This window comes from Stegostoma tigrinum, chromosome 10 (genome assembly GCF_030684315.1).
Source record: "Stegostoma tigrinum isolate sSteTig4 chromosome 10, sSteTig4.hap1, whole genome shotgun sequence".
Taxonomy (NCBI): domain Eukaryota; kingdom Metazoa; phylum Chordata; class Chondrichthyes; order Orectolobiformes; family Stegostomatidae; genus Stegostoma; species Stegostoma tigrinum.
Genome location: NC_081363.1, coordinates 73,327,548 through 73,353,019, shown reverse-complemented (window position 1 = coordinate 73,353,019; position 25,472 = coordinate 73,327,548). Strand labels below are relative to the sequence as shown.

Here is a 25,472-nt window from a genome sequence, read left to right as displayed (position 1 = left end):
TATCAAATTTCCTTACTGTTTTGTATTGGGTTTAGGCTAGAACAGATCACAATTCTCTTGATGGGGTCTGACCAAGCCTCTGCAGTGCTGCATGTTATTAAGGGAGGTAAAGCGTTGTCATGAGAAAAGTAGGAGGTGGGCAAATAAAAGTTGAAGGAGAAGCATGAGCCATGGTCTCATGTGGACTGGAAATAGGCTAAAGCAGGAATCGATAGTAAAAGCTTCATGTAACATTCAAAGAAAAAAGGTTAAAACAAATTGAATTTACATGAAAGTTCCTCATCACATTTCCTTCTCTTCTGTCAGCACGCACCGACTATGTTTTATCATGCTTCACTTTGTTCCAGCTAAATGTTGCTGCAGGGCAACACAGTGGCTAGACTGCAGACTTAAAGTACCAGGAGCCAAGGGTCAATTCCACCCTCGTGCAACTGTCTGCGTGGAGTTTGCACGTTTTCCCTGTGTCTGCGTGGGTTTCCTCTGGGTGCCCCAGTTTCCTCCCACTGTCCAAAGATGTGCAAACTGGGCGGATTAGCCATGGTAAACGTAGGGTTACAAGGATGGCGCGGGTCTGGGTGGGATGCTCTTCAGAGGGCTGTTACAGACTCAATGGAATGAACGGCCTGCTCCCATACTGTGGCAATCCTATCATCCTAATGCCTATCCCACTGGCGATTTCCCCTTCCCGCTCCCCTCACTTCCCTTCCCGCCTCTTCACCACGTGACACTTCATTCTCATCACTGAAACTTGGAAATAAATGTACCGGAACTCCACAGAAAGTGTCAGACCAGCATGCATTACTCCCAAGTTTGTTTTTCTTCTGGGAAAATGCTAAAAAAAAAGACTTGACCACTGCTGCATCTAGAACAGTAAGAACTGTTTCACTTCCTGGGTAACTTTTTACAAATAAAAAGGCCAGGAAAACAAACTGTTGGGCAAAACATCCGTAAGGTTTGCCCAGAAAGGGGCAAACATACACAAAGTCAGTTCTTGCTCCGGTTCTGCTGGTCGCCCTACCCTTCTCCACGACGCTGAGAGAAATGGGGACGTCAGGAGGCCATTCGGCCCCTCTGATCTGTTTGCCCACAGCCCCAAACTCAACACAATCCTGGCTGACCCGACTCTCCCTCCCCCAGCCTTTGATTACAGGAGCTATCAGGAATCCGCAGAGGCCCCTAAACGCACCCACCCACAGACCACACACACACCCACCCACAGACCACCCTCCCACCCCCGGCCCAAACACACACCCACCCACAGACCACCCCCCCACCCCCGGCCCAAACACATACCCACCCACAGACCACCCCCCCACCCCCGGCCCAAACACATACCCACCCACAGACCACCCCCCCACCCCCGGCCCAAACACATACCCACCCACAGACCACCCCCCCACCCCCGGCCCAAACACAAACACCCACCCACAGACCACCACCACCCCCCCAACACCCCGCCACTCACCAACATGGGGAATCCGAACCTCAGAGTCCTGCTCCTGCCCAGGGGACCCATGGCACCGAACCGGGAGTCTCCACGCTCACGTTCCCCTCACACTCCGACCGAGACGGACGCGCAAAAACTCAAGCCACAACAACTCCGGGAGTGTTAGGACAGAAGTTGGGCGTTTGGGGGGAGGGGGAAGAAGGGACAGTTTTGGTCGTTGCGCCTATACTTCCGGTTTCCAGTGTGCACCGCGCATCCGGCTCCGGCTTGTGCAGGGGCCCCGAATATTGGGGCCGGGCTGCAGCTGCGAGCGTTTCAGTCCAGTCACTGAAGCTGAGAACTTCCGTCTGCCCCTAAAGCCCCATGTACTCTCACTGCTCAGAGCCCTCAGTTTTACAGCGTGACCACTGAATTTGACCAGTGATAACATGAGGCCTAATTTGCACTTTTTGTTAAAAAAAATTATTAAATTACTGGGGTTTCTGGGCAAACCCCTTACGGATGTTTTGCCCAACAGTTTGTTTTCCTGGCCTTTTATTTGTAAAAAGTTAACCAGGAAGTGAAACAGTTCTTACTGTTCTAGATGCAGCTGTGGTCAAGTCTTTTTTTTAGCATTTTCCCAGAAGAAAAACAAATTGGGAGTAATGCATGGTGGTCTGACACTTTCTGTGGAGTCCCAGTACATTTATTTCCAAGTTTCAGTGGTGGTGAAGTCAAGGCCCAGAGAGCCATTGCCCATGAGAAGACCAGCAGATAAAATAGGAAGAGTACACATGATCGGTTCCTTTATTTAATTAAAAGAGAACACCACCACTTCCAAGTTACGGCCCTCCTCGCCGTCCCACCAAGGCACCCACCATTGCACTATTTGTTCAGAAATTAAAAATTTTTAAAAATTGTCTTTCAGGTCAAAAATCACATCGCTTGCAGAAAATAAACATTATTGATTAACGTCAGGCTCTGCACGCCATCTGCATTCTGCTGGTGCATAAATCATGTGCCCGCACGATCGACTCGCTTATCAAATTGGCAGGTGCTTTCCATTGTGGGACAATCTACATCAATTAAGGATCTAGGCCCAAAACGTCAGACTTACTGCTCCTCTGATGCTGCGTGGTCTGCTGCGTTCATCCAGCTCTACACCTTGTTATCTCAGATTCCCGAGCATCTGCAGTTCCTACTATCGCTGAGCCAATTAAATGACATTGGTTCAAGAAGGCGCGACCACTTACTCAAGAGCAAAAAATGGATGGGCAATAAAGGCTAGCCCAGCCAGCAACAACCACAATTCATAAACAAATTGGTATAAATTTCTACATTTGGAGCACCAAGGTTGCAGAGTTTTGTATGGTGCCTGTATTTTGCTGCAATGGATGCCATCGGTCTAGCTGCATCATATCTGTACACACTTCTGTTAATACAGGCCATTTTGATAAGTGAGTAGTTAGTAAGAGGGACTTATCCACCAGCAGATGCAGATTATGGACAGATCATGATGCCAACCAATAATGTTTATTTGCTGCAAGTGATGTGATTTTTGACCTGAACGGCCACAATCCAGCGCATTATTTAAAATGATCATTTTTGTGTCCACTTGGTTGGTTTCTAACAGATGCCACTAAGTCATTCCAAGTGTGCTGGCTGTTTGTATTGTTAATCAAAGTTGCTGATCTCTCAGGGAGTGAAAATCTGGTTACAACTTAAGTTCTGCTCAGAGCCCTGGATCCGAGGTGCTTTACTTTTGTAATATTAATTCAAAAGCATTAAGAACTATATTATAATGCATAATAAAATGATACATTGCTCAATTGCCATATGTTCAGACCAGAAAGAAAAAAACACTAAATAAAAACTAGTGCACCAGTATTTGTTTTGATTTGTCACACAAAATGCAATTTGGTGAAATAGTCAATCTCTCGAATGTGTCTTTGGACATGAAAAATATCAGTCATTATCTCGCACCAAGGCTCACAGAGTATCTTGTGTGGAAGGACAAGTTATCTTGATATATTTCACATGACTTGACCCGTTGATCAATGTCCTTATTAATGCTAGGCCAATGAATAGATTCAAATACAATTGAATGGTTTTCTTCCTGTTAGGCAGAGAGTCTAGCATGTTTTAACATGGAGCTTGTTAGAATTGTTTGTCGTTGAGGATTACATTCTTGGACAGTCCAATTTCACTTCTGAAAAATCAGAAGGAACATAACAGCTTAGAGCATTGTTGGATGCATTCAGTCCACTTTCTGATGGGGATGGTGATATTGAGCTGTTCTGGCTGGTCAACGGGCGTAGTTTGCCATACTTGCTGTGCCCAGCCATGACCAAAACATGCACGATCATTGTCTTGGTCGAGAGTCTTTGGTGTTGAAACTGGTGTTTGTCAACTCCTGAATGCTAAAATAGGTTGGTGCATATTGGCAGACAAACAATCTGGTCCATCTGGTTCAGAGATGTAAAGGATTTCCAGTTTTATTTGAAATGAAAATTGCCAGTGTTGAGATGTTGGCCCCCTGTTAGCTGTTAGCTTAACTGGTGTGGAATACACCACATTGTGATAGTTTCTCAAATAAATCTTGTGTAAAATGTGTAAAGCAATGATATCTGCACTGGTACCAGAAACAATTTTGTCAAATCATGCAAGTTGTTCATTCCTTTTGGACATATCATTAGATGTAGGTAAAGACTTCAGTTTATCAGTCAGCACCCAAATAGTGTGTCAAGTTCCCAAAATATACTGCTGGCTGGGGTCTGTCAATTAAAACATTGCTGTTATCTCTCGGATTTTGTTGACTTGCTTGCTTGCCACGTGCAGAACTTCACAACAACAACAGAAATTGTTGGAGAAACCCAGGCTGTATCTGTACAGAGGAGACAGAGTTAATGTTTCAATTCCAGTGACCCTTCTTCAGAACTTCAGAAATGCCATTGATAATGTTCTTTGGCTGACCGTTCTTCATAAGCAGCTGCATTGCCCTTTGGGTCTCTCTAAACACTTGGAGTTCCTACGCATTTTAGCCCAACAATCCCAAAGAGAACATAGCTCTGATATGCTGTGAAATGCTGGACTTTATAGATGAGATAAGCCACACCTCATACAGGATTTGAACATTTCACTGACCTGTTATAGGCTGCAATAGTTGTTGCACAGTCAAGCACCTGAAGATGTCAGTGATCTATAACTGAGAGCTGGATGAACACAGCAGGCCAAGCAGCATCAGCGCAGCAGGACAGCTGACGTTTCAGGCCTAGGCCCCTCTTCAAACTATTGCTTTACCCATCAATGGCATGTTCTTTGGGTTTATCAAGTGGGGCTTTTCTGAGGAATGTGATTGCCCATATACCCAATGTTCACTTCCATTTGGATCTCAGTTACATTAGCTTCAGAGAAGTCACATTCTGTAACATTTTGGTGACATCTGCCAATGGACTGGTCAATTGTTTCACCTCACTGTTGTCAGTATGACTTGAACACAATCCAGAAATTGTCTCAAACTTTATGCTGACCTTTTGAAATCTGGAAGTTTTTTTTTTCAGGATCTTTGCAGTCACCGTCAGACATACCAGACCATTTTATACTTCCTCATGTTTCCGTACTCAAAGTGAGAAGAGGTTTGTGTGTCACTGTCTGTCATCTATCTACTGATCTATAGAGAAAAAGATTGATTCTCTCTTTAAATAACAAAATTTCTAACAAAATGTTCATTGGTGACAAATCAATAGTGAGATATTTGCTTTTCCTCTTCCCTAATGCCTGTAGGCTCTATAAAATACCAGGGTAAGAACTCCTATTGAAGTGTAGTGTCTGTGCTGTTTTTGTTGTTGCTTCTCCATTTTCTTCTACTATTAAATACTTTTGACATTATAATGGGTGCATAAAGATGGTAGTCCAGGCAAGAAGGAAGCCACAATGACATCTTGCTCGCCTTTTTCTTATTTCACACTATTTTTTGAAAATAAAATTGCAGAATTAATCAATGCCTGTGTACAATTAAGGCCTCCGCAGTATGGAAAATAGTTTTCTGTGTCTGGAGAAAGGCTTTGACTAATCATTTAGAGATATGAGCTCAACTCCCACGGAAAGACGTGGACTCTTGTTATCGCCGAACTATTAGCCCAGAGGCCCAGTTAATGTGCTAGGGGCTAGAGATCCAGGTTTGAATCCCGCCGAAGCAGATGGGGGAATGTGAATGCAATAAAAATCTGGAATTAAGAATCTAATGATAACCGTGAGTCCATTGTTGATTGTTGCCAAAACCCATCTGGTTCACTAATGTCTTTTATGGAAGTAAACTGCCTTCCTTACCTGGCTTGGCCTATATGTGACTCCAGCACAGCAATATGGTTGACTCTTAACTGCACTCTGGGCAATTAGGGGGATAGGTGATGCCCTTATCCTGTGAATGAATTTTTAAAAAGTTCCCATCAGTGGGTAGCCGAGAATTGTAAAAACAATCAGTTACAAAAACATGCAATAAACAGAAACTGGTATCTGTAATGAGGAAGATAAAACTATTAGGCTCTTGTAAAAGCCTGCTTTGAACATTGATGTCCTTTTAGGGAAGAAGGCCTGCCTTATGATGGTACAGAACTTGAGTACTGCTGAAAAAAATACAGTTTGTTGAAGGCCTGCACTACTCTGGATGAGGCTACAGATGAAATGAACATGAACGCAGACTGTGCCTGTTACAACTCAACACATTGAGGTAGCAGCCATTCTCTGGCTCATTTCTCAAATTAATGTCTTGACCAATTAGAACTAACATGCTGGTTCAAAATTTAAATGAAGAGTTGGTGGTTAGTTGTCAGCCATCACTAGCTCATGCATTCTCCATGTCAGCACTTCCACCAATCAAAGTTCCACTTTCCAACCAATCAACACTCTTTTCTCTCATATAGCACAAAAACGGTTCTAATTCTTGCAGTCTTGTGTGTAAGTATACTAATGTATTTGGTGGGGGAGACTGCAGATGGTCCTATAGGATGAGCCTGAGAAGCTTAGGCACACAAAGCTGGGAGTCAGGCTGTACCATTTGGACATGGTCAGCAGAGTTTGGGGCCAGGGAACAACAGGGGTGGGCTCCATTGAGCTTCTGTTGTCGCAATGAGGCAGAACATCAACAATCTCAGTTTCGTGGACAGATTGAGAGACTGCTGAACGCCCCTTTTACGCTTATATCCAGATCTTTCATGGCAGCAGGCTGAGCTTGCGGTGCAACGGAGGGACGTCAGATCGCTACCAATGGTGCAGAGATTGGCCATTGAGACATTGACCCTCGGATGTTACATCATGGCTGTATCTGCATTTGTTCTCTTGGGGTTGGCCACCATTCCTGGCAACATCCTGGTAGATCTCTTCTGAACCCTCTCCAGCTACACAAATATCCTTCCTGTATCGGAGTGACCAGAATTGAACACAGAACTCCAGAAGGGGGCTCCCTTTCAGGTACCACCATCCAGATATAAACACTCCCTCTGCATGGTGCGACCTTCTCACTTCTCCTTTAGCTCCTCCTGTAAATTATGTCAATCCATGGCCACCACCATTAAAATTTTCTGAACATTCCCAGCCACTCCAACCTCTCCCCATCATGAAGTCCCTGCTCTATACCATCCTCAAGCCTCAAAATCCTTCCTAAATTTCTACCCAGTACTAAAATAAGATGAAGGAGCAAAATTTGGCCATTCGGCCCATTGAGTCTACCCTGCCATTTGCTCATGGCTGTTAAATATCTCAACTCCATTCTCCTACCTCTTGCCAATAACCTTTGACCCCCTTACTAATCAAGAACCTATGTATCTCTATTGTGAAGACGCTCAATGATTTGGCCTCCACAGATTCACCAACCTCTGGCTGAAAGGGTCATCCCTTCATTCTAAGGCTGCGCCCTAGGGTCCTAGTCTGCCCTCCTGGTGGAAATACCTTCTCCATGTCCACTCTATCCAGGCATCTCAGTATCCTGTAAGTTTCGATAATATCCCCCCAACGTCCTTGTAAATGCCATTGAAAATGGACAATATCCCAGAGTGGAGGGTGAAAACTTTACATGCTTCAAATGACTTCCTTCTCATGGATTTATGACACCAAATACCCCACCTGCTTCTTTGTGCCCTCCACTCTGCCCAGTTGGCACCTTGGATTTGTAACAGTGCAAAAAACAGGGTGTCTCTCCCTCCCTCTCTCCACCCCCCCTCTCTCTCTCTCTCTCTCTCGGTTCTTTTGCAGCCTCTTTTGCTCCTCTATATTGATTTTTTTGGTAATACCCTCACTTCCACATTTGAAGGGGTGTTACCCGGGCCCTTTGCAACAGACAGTGCCAAGCTGGTGCTGGACTCCTCCATGCTCCTTTACAATGACAGCATACTACCCAACTGGCCTGTGAATACACCTGGGTCTTCCTTCAATGTGCATACTCATCAGCCGTTCCCAGTACGTGCCTCCATTTGAGTCCTCCACAGTGCAGCTCTGGCGAGCCCTCACCACTCTCGTTCAGATGGCACTCACGCTAACTTTGCCACCTGCCCTGGCTAAAGATCATTTGTGCTCACTGTCTCACCATGTGCAGAGCCACCTGTTTGGGTATGGTCTAAACAACATGCAGTGTCAGTGTCTGCCCCCGGGTGCCTGTAAATGTGAGGGTGAGCGACAGTGTTTGGCTTCCTCATCCTCCCCAGCCCCTGATTGAGTTGTAATGTTTTGGTGGCTCAACGACGAAAGGTGCCAGGGTGGTGGTGAGGTGAGACATGCAAAGTATGCCCATACGGTGTGTGCAGATTGTAAATTGAAGGGATAGTGGGACGCGAAAAGGAGGATTAAATATGAGCACACCATCAGCTTCACCCTGCCACACCCTGGGTGATGGCCACTCCCATGATGATGAACCTGACCTTGTACCTTCCTAATTACCTGCTGCGCCTTAGCCGCGCTCCCCCCACTGTGTTTCAGGCCGAAGTCTGCACAAATCCCTTTGTGTCGCAGCTTCCTTCAGCTTTTCTCCATTTAGTAACTCCTGACAGTATTGCACTATGATGGAGGTTGTCAATTAGTAGCTCAGAGCTGGATATCGCTGAATAAAGGGGCATGCTTTTCTTGATACACAAGGACTGTACATAACCGCTTTATCGTCTGTGTATGTACGCAAAGATTTTTATGAATAAGGTATATCTTTTGCAACAAAAGAATCTGCATAGAAATTTGTAGATCAGGGTTTGTGGTTTACATCTAATATATTTGGCCTCTGCCAAAGGTCACCCGACATCTTGTGCCATCCCCACATTTGCTCCAGGAGTGGGTGAAGTTTGTATCCAGAAGCTTGAATAACCTGTAGCACAGTATCTAAACTGTAGATGGCAGTGTGGTAAAATGGAAACAACAGCATGAGCCACTCCAAAGCTTTATATAAATACCTTATTGATATTCTCTTAGCTTTGGAGAAGGTAGGGCTTGAACCCAGGTCTCCAGGCCCACAGGCAGGGACACTATCGCTGCACCACAAAAGCCACTTCTAATACCTCACAAGCTGTCTCAAAGGCCTCAAAATGTATTATGTGCTGTTGTCTCGACGAACACCTCGGGAGCTTTTTATCCCAGTTTTCAGGAACGTTAGCAAAGAAGCTGCCACAAGGATTCACTGAATGATCACCTGCTATTTGATTTCAGAAGCAAAGGATTTCTTTTCAAATGACTTAAAACCAGCAGCTAGGATTCATAAGGTTTTTAATGCTGGGCCAGCGCCAAATAGGAACGAAGGTTTGGATGAAAGGAATGAATGGTGGTGGGTGATTGAACAACCCACAAATATCCCCATCCTCAATGATGGAACATCAGTGCAAAAGATAAGGCTGAAGCATTCACAGCAATCTTCAGCCAGAAGTGCTGAGTGGATAATCCATCTTGGCCTCCTCCAGTGGCCCCTTGCGTTACAGATAAGAGTCTTCCATCAATTTGATTCACTCCAAGTGACATCAAGAAGCTGTTGGATGTACTGCATACTGCAAAGGGCTACGAGCCTTGGCAACATTGCAGCAATAGTACTGAAATGTTGCGCTTGGAAATGTTGCTGCTCCCCTCGCCATGCTGTCTCTGTACAGTTATGATACTTGCATCTACCTGACAGTGTGGAAAGTTGTCCAGTTATGAGCTGTGTACAAAAAAGCAGGACAAATCCAACGTGGCCAATTACCATCAGCAGTAAAGTGAAGGAAGGTGTCAGCCACAGTGCTATCAAGCAGCAGCTGCTCAGCAATAACCTGCTCAGTGACCCCCGGTTTGGGTTCCGCCAGGGCCACTCAGCTCCTGATGTCATTACAGCCTCGGTTCAAACAAGGACAAAAGAGCTCAATTCCAGTGGTGAGGTGAGAGTGACAGCCCTTGATATCAAGGCTGTATTCAACCAAGTGTGGCATCAAAAAGCCCTAGCAAAACTGGAATCAAGGATCCAGGAGGAATTTATTTAGTGTGCTATTTAGAGTGTAAAGAGAACTAGTTGTGATAGTTGGAGTGCAGTCATCGCAGCTTCAGGACATCTCAGCAGGAGTTCCTCCGGGCAGTTGCCTAGGCCCAGCCATCTTCAGCTGCTTCAATGACCTTCCCTCGGTCACAAATCAAAAGTAGGGATGTCCACTGATGACTGCACAATGTTCATCAACATTCATGGCTTCCCAGATACTGAAGCATTCCATGTCCAAATGCAGCAAGACCTGAACAGTACCTAATCTTGGGCCGACAAGTGAATAGAGCATTTATACAACACAAGTGCTAATCAAGCACCATCTCAAACCAAACAGAAACTAACCATCGTCCCTTGACATTCAATGGTATTTCCGCCATTGAGACCGGCTCCCTTCCCCCCTCCTGCCCCATGACCCTGGGGGTTACCATTGGCCAGAAACAGGACTAGAGTAGCCCTATTGCACCAACAATACTCAAGAAGCTTGACACCATCCAGGACAAAGCAACCCACTTAATTAGCTCCACCTCCACAAACATTCACTCCTGCCATCACAAAGGCACAACAGTAACATTGTGTATTATCTATGAAATGCATTACAGAAATCCACTGAGGCTCCTTACAAAATCTTACACATTCATAACCACTACTATCTAGAAGGACAAAGGCAACAGATACATGGGAATACCAACACCCTCAAGTGCCCCTCCAAGTCACTTACCATCCTGACTTGGAAATACATCACCATTCCTTCTGTGATGCTAAGACAAATTCATGTACTCCTTCCTGAACGGCACAATGGGTATACCTACACCAGATGGGTCACAGCAGCTCAAGAAGGCAGCTCACAACCACCTTCTGAAAGATAAATAGGGATGAATAATAAATGTTGGCCTGGCAGCAATGCCTTCATCTCTTGAAAAAAAAAGGTGGCCATTCTGCTCATCGAATTCATTAATTCCATTTCTTCACACTATTTCAATAGTTCTGTAAATTTATTTTCTTCAAGTACCCATTCCAATTTCCACAAAAAAAATCAGCCATTGTGTCCACCTTAACCCATTCCAGTAAATAGGGAATTCTGGACCATTACCACTCTTCCTCATGTGTTCTGGTCTTCTTTTGTCCAAAACATTAAATCTGTGGCTCCTGACCCTTGTACCATCTCCTTAATGGGAAAAGGTTTTCTCATCCAAACTGGTGATGCATCTCTTTCAAATCTTCCCTCAATCTCCTTTGTCCCAAGGAGAACAAACAAGCTTCTCCAATCTAACCTTTTCGCCAAAATCCCCACACCTGAAACCAACTTGACGAACATTCTCTCAAGGATCTTTGTGCCCTTCCTAAAGTGTACTGATTAAAACTGGACACAATGCTGTGTCTAGACCAGGACTCAGTACAGGTTCAGTATATGTTCCCTACTTCAGTAAAGAATTTTCAATAAACTGTAGACATTATCAGAATGAGAACACAATATTCTAACACAGCCAAGAATGGAAATATTTTTTAAATGTTGTCAGAAATGACTTGGCTTCAGATCGACTCTCTCGTTCATATACCGTACTAATCCAACTGTTGATTTAAACAAATCGTTGTATAAACGTTTATTCTATTTATTTGTTCATGGGATGTTCGTGTCATTGGCTGGGCCAGCATTTATTGCCTGTCCCCAGTTGCCCACTACAAAATGGCTGCTTTCATGAGCCACTGTCGTCCATCAGGATAGGGAGACCCACAATGCCATTAGGGACATTCCAGGATTGTGACCCAATGACAGAGAAGAACAGCAACGTAGTTCCAAATCAGGACAGTGTGAAGTTCAGAAGGGAACTTTGGTGTTTCCCATGAATCCCTAAATGTGCTATATTGCAATGCTGAGCGCAAGGCCTTGAGCAGCTTCTCACAGGGTGTTGCTGCATGGAAAATGGCTGACACATGATGTATTGTGTTGTAAAATAACTGTGGAGCCAATAGTCGAGAGGGTTATCTGTCCCCATATGTTAACCATGGCCACTGAGCATGTATGCTGAAAAACTATCACATTGTCAGATAACATGGGACTGAGATCTGATGGAACCCCACTCGACTAGGCTTATCTACGTCATTATCCTTTTTTTTAACAGCTCTTAAGACCAAGAATGACTATCTTAAACTCCAGTGGTATAAAGAGGGTAGGTGAGATGCTCAGGATTTCACACACTCTATGTATTTATCAGCAAAAGATGTTAACAGTTCGCACTAGCCTGGTCTTCAGCCCTTGTATGGCTCCATGTCAAAGTGCTTTATATGGGCGAGTCTTTGTTTAATGTAGTGTCTTAGCAGTTCATGGACCTAACAAGATTTAGCAGACCCAGAATTTCAGACCTAATGTGTAATATGATCAAAACAATGAGATTGTTGTGTGTAATATTCTCTTGCTCAGATGTGTACTCTTAGTTATATGTTATAATCACAGGAAGAATTGAATTACACCAACAGAGCCTTCCATTTGGATCGTCAGAATGATTTGTTCCCCAATGTTTCACAGGAAGCATTTGCTGCAATGATTGAACTTCATTATTACAAAACCATGAAAATGCAAGAACCTCAGTCACACACATATCATTTGAAGTTATTCTTATTCTTTTTGCTGTTTCCAAACTTCGTGTTATCTAATGCTAGAACACTTCTTCATTTCGATGTTTAGAAAACGACTGAGCGATTTAAACACAAAATACCATGGATGTCGTAAACCTGAACCACAAATCAAATAAAAATACTATATATACGTAGTGCGGTAGGCAGCTTCTGTCAAGAGCAAAGCAGAACTAATGCTTTGGCTCAAGATGACTTCTGATCAGTTTTGATCAAAGGTTATCTTGACCTTAAAGATAACAACATCTGATATGAGTTTTATCGCTGAATTATGGTTGATATGACATTGATGATGTTATTTCAGTTAACAAAGTGAAATAATTTCCAGCATTTCACAAGATGCATCAAAACAAAGAGTCCACTACTGCCTGCAATTCCATCAGTAATTTAGCAAGTTCCTGTCAACTTTACATGATTTAAGATTTGTGTTCTTTCTGCTATTGTTTATAACTGTGTCTGATGCTTGAGCATTCAGATGGCCAGCTTGAAACCCATCTTGGAGTCTGGGATTACCCTGGCCTTAGATACCTGGTTCAGCATCAATTGCTGCAGTGAATATTCAGCAAGCACTTCACTTAGCTGTTCACAAGGTTGTTTCTGCACTGACATGACAACATGTGTAAATATTAATAAGATAGTCATTACTAAATGATAATCAACAGGTGCATGTCACAGAATTAATAAACTCATACCTTGCAAACAATGATGAACTTTCCATTTAAATTTTCCATCGTGTTACAAACATCTCAATGCATCAGTAATTTTCCAAGTACCAAGACTATTATTATGGAAATAATGCAGCCAATATTCTGGAAAAGTAACTCTCAACAAATGCCAACAGATGACGCCCAACTCATACCATCCATATGCTCCTGCTCCCATGACCCCATTCTTCCTAAGCAGCTGACCATCCCATTTTGCCTTCCCAGTTGTGTTAATGATATTGTTATTAGCTCCGTCTCATGGGATTCTATCTACCTCTCTTTCAAATCTGCCATCCATAGAACGTTCCTGTCCCTCGACCATCAAGGGGTGTTTGATGCTGACGTGAGTGAAAATGGCAGAAAATCTCCAAACCAATGCGGTAATGCCTGACAGAAAAACCTTCCACCGCAGTAGTGGGATCCCTAAAGCTCAGTGAGAAGTGCCAATTATGAACTGTATGGTGTGATCAGAACTGACTGGAAGTTGAGAGCAATCTAATCACTTGACACCCAATTAGTCATAGCTCATAATGCAGCTGGAAGCTTTTTAACAAATATTTCCACATCCTACTCATAAGGATTTGTCATTCTTTTACGGTGCCAAGAATCTAAGGCTGATCACTACTCTCAGTCGCATGGTATTGCAATTCCTGATGCCCAGTGGATTCATGCATTCAACTTGCCGACCTCATGTGTTGCTGCCAATCTGCAGTACAACAGTATGGAAGTCACCCTGTTCGATTAGTCTGGGAACATGAATACAGTGCATCCTTTCCCAAAACTGGGTGATCAGTGCCTGTGACAAAAGCTACAGTCAGTGAATAGATCTTGACTCTTGTGCCTCAGAATAATTGCGTGACAGCAGCCTGTGTGACATGGAGTTGGTGAAAGTGAAAACTGGGTCAGAAGCAAGGTGAACCGCCATTGCTCATTTTATGTTTCCATCTGAAGTGAAATCTCAGCCCCTCCCCCTCAGGCCCAGTGGGTAATCAAACATTAATTTGAGAGATTGCTACACGAGCGCAACACTTAAGAACCAATCAGTCCAATCAACTGAAAGGCTCGATAGATTGTGATGTGTTGGCCATTCTCTGTACCTGAATGCTTATGATTGTTATAAACCGAGTATTGTGGGCAACCTGGTTTGGATCAGGCAGCTGGAGTTTTGTGCACACCTTCCAAAACTTATGTAAAACATGAAATACTCCTTTCCTCTCCTGCCCCCATTTTTCCTGGTACATCAGTGACTGGGGCAAGAGTTTAGCATTGTGGCATTGTTTGAGAGTACAGTTGAACTCATTGTCACTTGATAGTGCAGTCTCCTGCAGTTTGGACATTTCTGCAGGTTTGCAAGTGCATTTTTACTTCAGTCCCTGGTGGCATATTTGAAATGTTAAGCATGGACTGCAGCCAGCCTATCTGGCAGAGTGAAAGGTGGAGAACCTATTAAAGGAATTCAAGCATTTAAAAAAAATGGGGTCAGAGTTAATTGAAAAAAAAAGTGTAGAATTTTAAACTAAATCACTGTTGGCAAAGAACTGAGTCCTTGCAGCTAAAAATACTGACAGGCTGGTTTCAAGGGTTCTTTGTGTGAAGAACTTGTTGGTTTGGGTTCCACGTTTCTTGTTATGTCACTTCACACTGAAGACCCCATTTTGTTCAGAGTTCACTGCTGGAAGGAGATGACTGTTCATTTTTCAGATTTTATGTTGCGGTATCTGCCTTCTAGGGTCATAATCTCACAATGTTCTGACTCAGAGGCGAGAATGCAATCAATTAGCCAGAAAAAGAGTATAACCACTGAGAGACAGTAAGAACTGCAGATGCCGGAGTCTGAGATAACACAGTGTGTGGAGCTGGATGAACACAGCAGGCCCAGGCAGCATCAGAGGAGCAGGAAAGTAGACATTTTGGGTCGGGACCCTTCTTCGTTCCCAACTCGAAATGGTAACCACTGAAGTAGGATGCTGAGGATTTACAAACACTAATCTTTGCCCAGTACAATTTCAAGACCAACATGTTTATTTGAAAGTTTGTTTCTTAAAACAAAAATCTGGCATTTAAAATGGCAGTTAACTATTATTTGTTGTTTCTGTACCGTGTGGTAGTTAACAGATTGAAAACTTGCAGACCATATTTGAGCACAAAGTTTTCAATTTTGTTGTTACGTGTGCGTAAGTGCAGGAGTACAGTGAAAAGTGTATCATGTTACCATGCATGACGCCATGTTAGGTACCAAGATACCGAGGTACAATAAAAGCTTAGGTACAAAGTAATAAGAGATTAAAACAAAATGCGTTACACAATCTCCCCTTGTCATTATAAGTCATTACCATCTTTGAATTCCCCACCGCTCACATCCTGGGGGTTACCATTGACCAGAAACTGAACCAAGCTCACGACATGAATAAATCCATTACAAGAGAAGGTCTGAGGCCAGCAGTCTTGCAGTGAGGAACTCACTCCTGACTCCCCACAGCCTGTCCACCATTTGCATGGCACAAGTCAGGAATGTGAGGGAATGCCCCCCCAGTGGAGGAGCACAGCTCATGCAACACTTAAAAAGCTCATGCAGGACAATAAAATTATCTTGGATTCTCCAGCATCTGCAGTTCCCATTATCTCTCATGCAGGACAAAGCAGCTCAGCCCACCACTCTCAATATTCACTCCATCCATCGCCAATGCACTGCATCAGCACTGTGTACAGTTGATTCATTGCATTGATCTGACAGCAGACTGGCAGTTAAAACAATTAGACATCAGTATGATACATAACTTTCTCATATAAAGGTACACACTTCTACTTCAGTAACAGTAGTAACAGGAGCATTAATAGTCTGCTTACAGTTACTGTACCTTTGTTCTATGTAATCAGTAGGCACACTACCCAGACTATATGTAATTCTGAGGTTATGTAGCAGTGTGAATAGTTAATGTTGTTATAAAATTTCAACATGTCTCAACAGGAACTCATTTTTATTAGTACGTGTTACAAGGGTTAACCAACAGGGAACACTCAGACTATATCATACCCATGATGTTGTTTTATCCAGAAACTATGGTGGTAGCTAGTTATATTAAAGATTCATAGCCACAGTGGAAGTTGTAAAGCCTTTTCTTAACTGTGACTAGGGAAGGGGATGGCCCAGTGATATTATCACCAGACTATTAATGCAGAAAATTGGCTAATGTTCTGGGGACCTGGGTTCAAATTCCATCATAGCAGATGGTGTAGTTTGAATTCAATGAAAAAAAACTCTTGAATTAAGAATCTACTGATGACTGTGAAATCATCGTCAATTGTCAGAAAACCCCATCTGGCTCACATGAAGGAAATCTGTAATCCTCAGCCTCCTGAAATGGTCTGGGAAGCCATTCAGTTGTATCAATCACTGTGAAGTCTCATAATAGAAATGGAACCAGAAAGATACGTGATATTGAACTAGGCACTGAAAAAGACAACGGCAGAAACAGCTCTGTTGACCCCTCAAGGCCTCCTCAGTGACGTGTAGGGGCTAGTGCCAAAATTAGGAGAGGTGTTACAAAGACTAGTCGAGCAATAGCCTGACATAGTTATACTCACTGAATCATAGCTCACGCACAATGCTCCAGACACCAGCCCCGGATATGTCCTGTCCTACTGACAGGACAGACCCAGCAGAGGTGGCAGCACTGTGGTATATAGTTGGAAGGGGGTTGCCTGGGAATCCTCAACATTGACTCTGGGCCTCATGGCTTCAGGTTAAACATGAGTTACCACATACCGTCCTCCCTCTGCTGATGAATCAATACTGTTCCGTCTTGAACACTTGGAGGAAGCACTGAGGATAGCAAAGGCACAAAAGCACTCAATATCCACCGCTAAGAGTGGCTTAGCTGCAGCACTACTGATAGAGCTGGTTGGATCCTGAAGGTCATAACTGCGAGACTGGGTCTGCAACAGGTGGTGAGGGAAACAGCAAGAGGACAAAACATGCTTGACCGCATCCTTACCATGTGCTGCATGCGAATGCATCTGTCCAACTGCAAGAGTGACCACTGCACAGTCATTATGGAGATGAAGTCCTGAGAACATCCTTCATCGTGTTGTGTGACACTATCACCTGTGCTATATGGGCCAGACTTTGCACAGATCTAGCAACTCAAAACTGGGAATCCATGAGGCGATTTGGCCATCAAAAGCAGTAGATTTGTCCTCTAACACAATCTGCAACCTTACAGCCCAGCATAATCCCACTCAACAATTACCATCAAACCAGGGGATCAACCCTGGTTCGATGCTGAATGCAGGAAGGCATGCCAGAAGCAACACCAGACTAAAATTGAGGTGTTAACCTGGTGAAGTTACCAAACAGGACTACTTGCATGCCAAACAGCATAAGCAGCAAGTTATAGACAGAGCTAAGCGATCCCACAATCAACAGATCAAATCAAATCTAAGCCCTGCCACATTCAGTTGTGAGTTGTGGTGGACAATTATAAACTCACTGGAGGGAGAAGGCTCCACAAATACCCCCATCCTCAATGCTGGAAGAACCCAGCACATGGTGCAGAAGATAAGGTTGAAGCATTTACAGAAATCTTCAGCCAGAAATGCCAAGTGAATGACCCATCTTGGCCTCCTTCAGTGGTCCCCAGATACCAGTCTTCAACCAATTCAATTAACTTCCTCGTGATATCAAGCAGCACCTGCTCAGCAATAACCTGCTCAGTGACGCCCAGTTTGGGTTTCGCAAGGGCCACTCAGCTCCAGACCTCATTACAGCCTTTGTTCAAACATGGTCAGAACAGCTGAATGTCAGAGGTGAGGTGAGTTGAGAGTGACAGCCCTTGATATCTAGGCTGCATTCGACTGAATGTGGCATCATAGAGTCCTAGCCAAACTAGAATTGATCGGTATCAGGGGGAAATCTCTCCACTGGCTGGAGTGATACCTAACAAATAGGAAGATGGTTGTTGTTGCTGGATGTCAGTGATCTCAGCTCTAAGGTATTTCTACAGGAATTCCTCAGGGTAGTGTCCTAGGCCCAACCATCTTCACCTGTTTCATCCCTCTATTATAAGGTCAGAAGTGGTGATGTTTGCTGATGATTGCACAATGTTCAGCACCATTTGTGACTCCTCAGATACTGGAGTAGTCCATGTTCACATGCAACAAGATCTGGACAATATCCAGGCTTGGGCTGAACCTTTAGCAAATAACATTTGTCCCACACAAATGCCAGGCAATGACCATCTCCAATAAGAGACAATCTAAGCGCTGCTCCTTGACATTCAATGGTGTTACCATCATTGAATACCCCACAATCAACAACCTTGGAGTTACCATTCACCAGAAACTGAACTGGACTTGCTATATGAATAAAATGGCTACAAGAGCATGTCAGGAGTTGGGAATCTTGCAGTGAAGAACTTACCTCTTGACTACGCACAGCCTGTCCACCATTGACTGGGAACAAGTCAGGGGCGTGATGGGATAGTCCCCACTTGTTTGCATGAGTACAGCTCCAACAACATAATGAAGCTTGATGCCATCTAGAACAAAACAAACCCCCTGACTGGCACCATATCCAAAAATATTCGCTCCCTCCACTACCAACACTCAGTAACAACAGTGTATACTATCTGCAGATACACTGCAGAAATTCACCAAAGATCCACAGGCAGCATCTTTCAAACCCACAACCACTTCTATCTAGAAGGACAAGGGCAGCAGATACGTGGGAACACCACCACCTTCAAGTTCTCCTCCAAGCCACTCACCATCCTGACTAGGAAACATATCACCATTCCTAGTGGTGAGTCAAAATACTAGAATTCCCTCCCTAAGGACATTATGGGTCAACCCACAGCAGGTGAACTGCAGCAGTTCAAGAAGGCAGCTCACCATCGTCTTCTGTCGGGCAACTGGGAACAGGGGACAAAAAAGCTGTCTCGGCCTACTGACAACCAATTCCCATAAATAAATACTGAAGAAAATTAACATCTACATGAATTCAAAGCCGGATATACAATCAGCAATCCAGGGCAAAAGTGATCTAAACTGTTTAGAAGTGCAGCAATGTTGTTTCCAATGTCAGTAAGTGTCTTACCTGTATTGTAGGCATGGCTAGTTTCTCCAATGATTCAGTGCTACAGTGTGTGACCTTTGATTCACAGTTCGGCTCCTTGCTAGGCCTCCTGCAGACAGTTCTCTCCATCAGTGTTCGTGGGTACAAGGAGAGTTGCACAGGAGCTGCTGCTTTCCCCATTGCCCACATCGTCTGTACCGCTATTGGTTGATTCTGTCATTTTGTTTCGCAAGAAGTGTTATAAAACCAGACTGAGATGCCTGTGACATCACCCCAGTTTCCTTTCTTGCCATCAATGTCACACGCAGGTGCATGTCTGCAACATTTAAAGCAGAAGTAAAATACTATTTCAAAGTTAGAAGTCAGCAGCAAAATAAAAACAAAAGCATTACAATGAATTACAGATGTTTATACTGGCATTTTAAAGAGGTTCGAACTTTTCAAAGGAAAATGCAAAAGTAATAGCCATTGTATAGATTGCCAATTCACTGACATCATGACAGAATTTAAGTTATTTAAACAAAGAATACACCTACTTAACAGATGTCAAAATCCTGGAACACCTTTACGGAACCTATTGTAGGTACACGTGCACCCAGCAGTTCAAGAAGGTGGCTCATCCGACCTTCTGGACAATTAAGTATGGACAATAAATGCTGGCCTTGCCAGTGACAACTAATCCCTCTGAAAGAAAACTGTAGTGGATGAGATTTGAAAGAGTTTGAATATCTGTTGTTAATTCCAAGAATTGGAAGCATAGTCTCATTTCATTCAGTTAGCATCAGAACCAGGCTCTTCCATGTTAAAACATAGAACATAGAACAGTACAGCACAGTACAGGCCCTACGGCCAACAATGTTGTGCCGGACCTTTATCCTAATCCTATCCTTAGGCAGCACGGTGGCTCAGTGGTTAGCACTGTAGCCTCACAGTACCAGGGACCCAGGTTTGACTCCAGCCTTGGGTGACTGTATATGTGGAGTTTGCACATACTCCCAGTGTCTGTGTGGGTTTCCTCCGGGTGCTCCAGTTTCCTCCCACAATCCAAAGATGTGCAAGCTAGGTGGATTGGCCATGCTAAATTGCCCATGGTGTTCAGGGGTGTGTGGGCTATAGGGGAATGTGTCTGGGTGGGATGCTTCAAAGGGCAGTGTGGACTTGTTGGGCCGAAGGGCCTGTTTCCACACTGTAGGGAATCTAATCCAACCTAATCCTAAAATCTATTTAACCTCCACCCCTACCTTATAGTATCATCCAATAGCCACTTAAATGCCCTTAATGAGGTCGACTCCACTATGTTCTCTGGCAATCCATTCCATGCCCTGACCACTCTCTGAGTAAAGAAACTTCCTCCGACATCTCCCCTACAGCTGCCTCCACTCACTTTAAAACTATGCCCCTCGTAATAGCCACCTCTACCCTAGGAAGAAGTCACTGGCTGTCCGCTCTATCTATACCTCTGATTATCTTGTACACCTCTATCAAGTCACCTCTCATCATTCGTCGGTCTAAAGAGAAAAGCCCTAGCTCTCTCAACCTTTCCTCATAAGACCTTTCCTCCATTCCAGGAAACATCCTGGTAAATCTCCTCTGCACCTTTTCCAACACTTCCACATCTTTCCTGTATTGAGGTGATCAGAACTGGACACCATACTCCAGATGTAGCCGAACCAGGCTTTTGTATAGCTGGAGCATAACTTCATGGCTCTTGAACTCAATCCCTCTATTAGTGAAAGCTAACACACCATACACCTTCTTCACAACTCTATCTACCTGGGTGGCAGCTTTCAGGGAACTGTGGACATGAACCCCAAGATCTCTCTGCTTTTCCACACTGCTAAGAATCTTTTTGTTAACCCTGTATTCTGCTTTCAAGTTTGTCCTTTCAAAATGAATCACCTCACACTTTTCAGGGTTAAACTCCATCTGCCATCAGGTTGTGGCAAGGTTAGATGCAGAGTGAAAGAGCAAGGAAAAATATCAGGAGTTTCTTGGTAAGTGTTTCTTAAACAACATTTCCTGAAGTTTCAGGTTTTAGAACAATCCTGCTTGAAAATTCCAAACATGTTTACACGTGCACTGAGTTGGTAAACTAGCCTTTAACCTTCATGGCCTTGATTCAAATCTGACCCTGATGGATTGCATGAAAGTCTACCCTCTCTGCCAGCTGTAGATGTCTTACAAAATAGATTTAGACAGGTGAGCCCAGTTTCAGATGGACATGTACTCACAACATAAACAGGCATTAATTTATCCATTTCCTTGCTAGTAGTCGTCAACAGCACAGAGCAATGCTGCCAGGACTGGCTGTCTGGGATAGTGATACTGTAGGAGTTAAGGACATCTGAGGACACATTAGAGGGGAATTCATTCAGCATCTCATCATAATGAGACCTTGCACAATCTGGATCTGACACAGAATTTGTGAAAGGGGAATATGTTCTATTTCTTGGAATTAACTTTTCTCACTTTGCTATGTGCAATTCTTCAGCAGATGACAAAAGAATAGTTGCTGTAGAATAGGATCAATCAGGCAGAGTCAACATGTGCAAGTGTAAGTCTACAAAGAAACACAGTCACATTTCTGTTCAAACTAAACAGATGATGCTGTGGCTTTAAGAGGTGTGTTTTGTCCTGATTTCGTTTAGAGAGAGAGATTGGGGAAAAGGTGCTGAGCTGTCTATGAGAAAATAAACAACATGTGAAGCCTCAGGTATTCTTTATTTATAAAAGCGGAACAATAGGAGCAACCTGAATGGGTGTGATCAACCTCTCACCCAGAGAACCAGGGAACCAGGGATTTTTACTTTTCAGCAGCACTTGCAGTTGGGGTCTTGAAGAAGTGGAAGCTGTTTCTTCTCTGTCTCGATTACAGCCAAAAGTTGGGTGTTCTCTTCCTGGGCTGTTGGATTGCATATGAGACAAATCTGTTTTCTGAAACTGCCTTTTGCCAAAGGTATGTTTATGCAATGTTATCATATTGGAACAGTTAATTCGTAATAGTCACTGTATCTATTATTCTGTTAAGCTTCACAATAGAGTTGTTATTCCAAGTCCTTCTTTCTTTTGGTGCATTTTAACTATAGCGTTTGAATAAATTGTGTTTTCCTTAATGACGAGTAATTTGGCCGATTGAATTGCATCTGGTACAAAACACTCGGTATTTACCTTTAAAAGAAGAAAAGTTAGGGTCTAGGCTTACTTGTTACTGTATCTACTTGAGTAAAAGCCAATCTCATGCAAAAGTCGACTCCCTATTTTTGGTCAAAAAATCTTGAATTTTCCTTATATCTCATGTAAAAGTTTTTGCTCTTCACAGATAACAGATCAACATTTGTGAGTCAAGTTATTGTCCTGCACATAAATGTTACAATGAGGAAATGATTGGTGAGTCTGTATGAGTCAACTGTCGATAGCTTTTTTTAATCAGAAGTAAAAGCTTAAAATGGTTAGTTTAAAAATCTAAAACAAAAATAGATGAGAGAAAATGGAGGGAAATGGAAGAATTTAATGTATCAGCTGAAAATCAGTTAATTATGGAATAAGGTCAGAGAGCTAGTTGAGGTTTTGAAATTTCCTCATTGTTTTGTGTCAAAATGCTGACCAGAAAGAAGCCAAAAGTAGTGTTTAAACTGAAAGTTATATATGCTAATGGAGCTTTATTTGGTGCTGAAGATGTTGAACAGTGAAATTTTACAGGATTTTAAAGAACTTTTCTATTTGACATGTTTAATTTAAGAGGTACCATGTAATTGTAATTTAAAGCTGTACTATACTTTCTACTTCACTTTTTGTAAGTATAAATATGAGCTTCCTAATTCATTTTTGTTTCCATTGTCTTCATCCAATAATTACTGTAATTTGTTGTGTTTTTTCTTTATTCCTTTAGAGATCAATTGGACTTCTGCTAATGATTTTGGGCAGTAGCATGAATTTCAGCCCCTCAAAAGTGGTATATATGTAATAATCAACCCCATAAATTTAACTTTAAAAAATGTCTAAAAAATTCAACTTTTACACGCATATACATGGTAATATATTTTGATGAGGGATCTGGACTGGTCCATAACATTACAATTTCACAGGGCTTCTCCAGGGTTTTCAACAGGTAGACTGGCAGGCTTTCCCAAGGAAATGGTGTCAATGGTCTATTCCTGTTGTCTTTTTGGGAACTCCTACTGACTTCCTGCTATAATCACAACAAGAGGTTAGGAGCACACCAACGCCACACCATCAAATCCAGAATTTCACAGCTACTCTTTCTGTAATGAATGAAGCTTCCTGAGGATATATTTACCTCTGTTTCAGTTTCAGGAAACAAAAACAGGTGTGAGTATAATTTAGAAGCATTGCTTTCTGCTCAAACAATTCTTCTTTACAAAATATATTGGCAGAGGAAAATATTCTTCAAATTGATTCCAGAATGCATGGTTGTTCTTTTCCAGGAAAGCCAGGTAGCACAGGAAATATCTGGAGCCAACCTTTCAGAAGCATTTCATTTAAAGAGATAAACATTACAAGATTGCACATCCAACAAATAAATAAACAAAGCAGTGTGTTCTTAGTTATAAGAGCTTAGAGGAAAAGTTGGTAGTGAGTCGCCTTCTTGAACCGTTAAAGTCACCTAGTTAAAGTATTTACTGCAGTGCTGTCAAGAGAGGTTTTGACTCACTACTAATTAAAGGACCTTAATGTATTTTCAAATCATGACGATATGTGACATTTTTTACAACACTGAGACAGGTAGCAATAGTAAATCAGTCTTTCTACCCCCCAATACTGTAAAAGTAATCAATCAAAGACTCCAATAGTCACTCCATTGATTCCTAACCAGACTGTTGAATAACCAATCTCAGACTTTGTGAATAATTCATTTCTAGGCATTGATTTTAAATAGTAGAATTAACTATTTATTAAATATACAATATGTTTATCAGAGAGAAAATTAAACAACAAAATAATCTAATTATTATCTAGGCTTTAAACCCAAACCATTTGTTTTCAGAGCCATTCACACTAGAGGCAGACAGACAAACAAACACAGTTCATGGATAATTGTATCAGAGATAATAGGAACTGCAGATGCTGGAGAATCAGTAGAGGCAGTAGAGGTGGGTGTAGGTGGGGAGGTAGGGAGGAGATAGGTCAGTCTGGGGAGGATGGACAGGTCAAGGGGGTGGGATGAGTTTAGTTGGTAGGAAATGGGGGTGCAGCTTGAGGTGGGAGGAAGGGATAGGTGAGAGGAAGAACAAGTTATGGCGGCAGGGACAAGCTGGACTGGTTTTGGGATGTGGTAGGGGGAGGGAAGATTTTGAAGCTTGTGAAATCCACATATATACCATTGGGCTGCAGGATTTCCAAGCGGAATATGAGTTGCTGTTCCTGCAACCTTCGGGTGGCATCGTTGTGGCACTGTAGGAGGCCCAGGATGGACATGTTGTCTAAGGAATGGGAGGGGGAGTTGAAATGGCAGTTGTTTATTGCGAACCGAGAGTAGGTGTTCTGCAAAGTGGTCCCCAAGCCTCCGTTTGGTTTCCCCGATGTAGAGGAGGCCACAACGGGTACAGCGGATGCAGTATACCACATTCCAATCTATCATCCTTTGACACTTCCGCCATCTGCGAACTGACCCCACCACCAAAGACATTTTACAATCCCCAACCTTGTCTGCCTTCCAGAGAGACCACTCTCTCCGGGACTCCCTTGTCTGCTCCACACTCCCCTCCAACCCTACGACATTTGGCACTTTTCCCTGCAACCACAGAAAGTGCTACACTTGCCCCCACACCTCCTCCCTCACCCCCATCCCAGGCCCCAAGGTGACTTTCCACATCAAGCAGAGGTTCACCTGCACATCTGCCAGTGTGGTATACTCTATCCATTGTACCCGGTGTGGCTTCCTCTACATTGGGGAAACCAAGCAGATGCTTGGGGACCACTTTGCAGAACACCTACACTCGGTTCACAATAAACAACTGCACCTCCCAGTCGCGAACCATTTTAACTCCCCCTCCCATTCCTTAGACGACATGTTCATCCTGAGCCTCCTGCAGTGCCACGATGATGCCACTCAAAGGTTACAGGAACAGCAACTCATATTCCACTTGGGAACCCTGCAGCCTAATGGTATCAATGTGGATTTCACAAACTTCAAAATCTCCC

At 43.3% G+C, this 25,472-nt stretch overlaps 1 protein-coding gene across 1 annotated transcript in view; it reads right to left on the bottom strand.

Annotated features, from left to right (window-relative positions):
* The window catches only part of LOC125455315 (cytochrome c oxidase assembly protein COX16 homolog, mitochondrial), a 37,883-nt gene extending 36,173 nt beyond the window's left edge, over nt 1-1,710 (bottom strand). Inside the window, exon 1 of the mRNA XM_048537093.2 lies at nt 1,466-1,710. Within this exon, the coding sequence (XP_048393050.1) occupies nt 1,466-1,516 (51 nt within the window). The 5' untranslated portion in view covers nt 1,517-1,710. The remainder of the gene's footprint in view (nt 1-1,465) is intronic.
* Between the last annotated feature and the right edge of the window lie 23,762 nt (nt 1,711-25,472).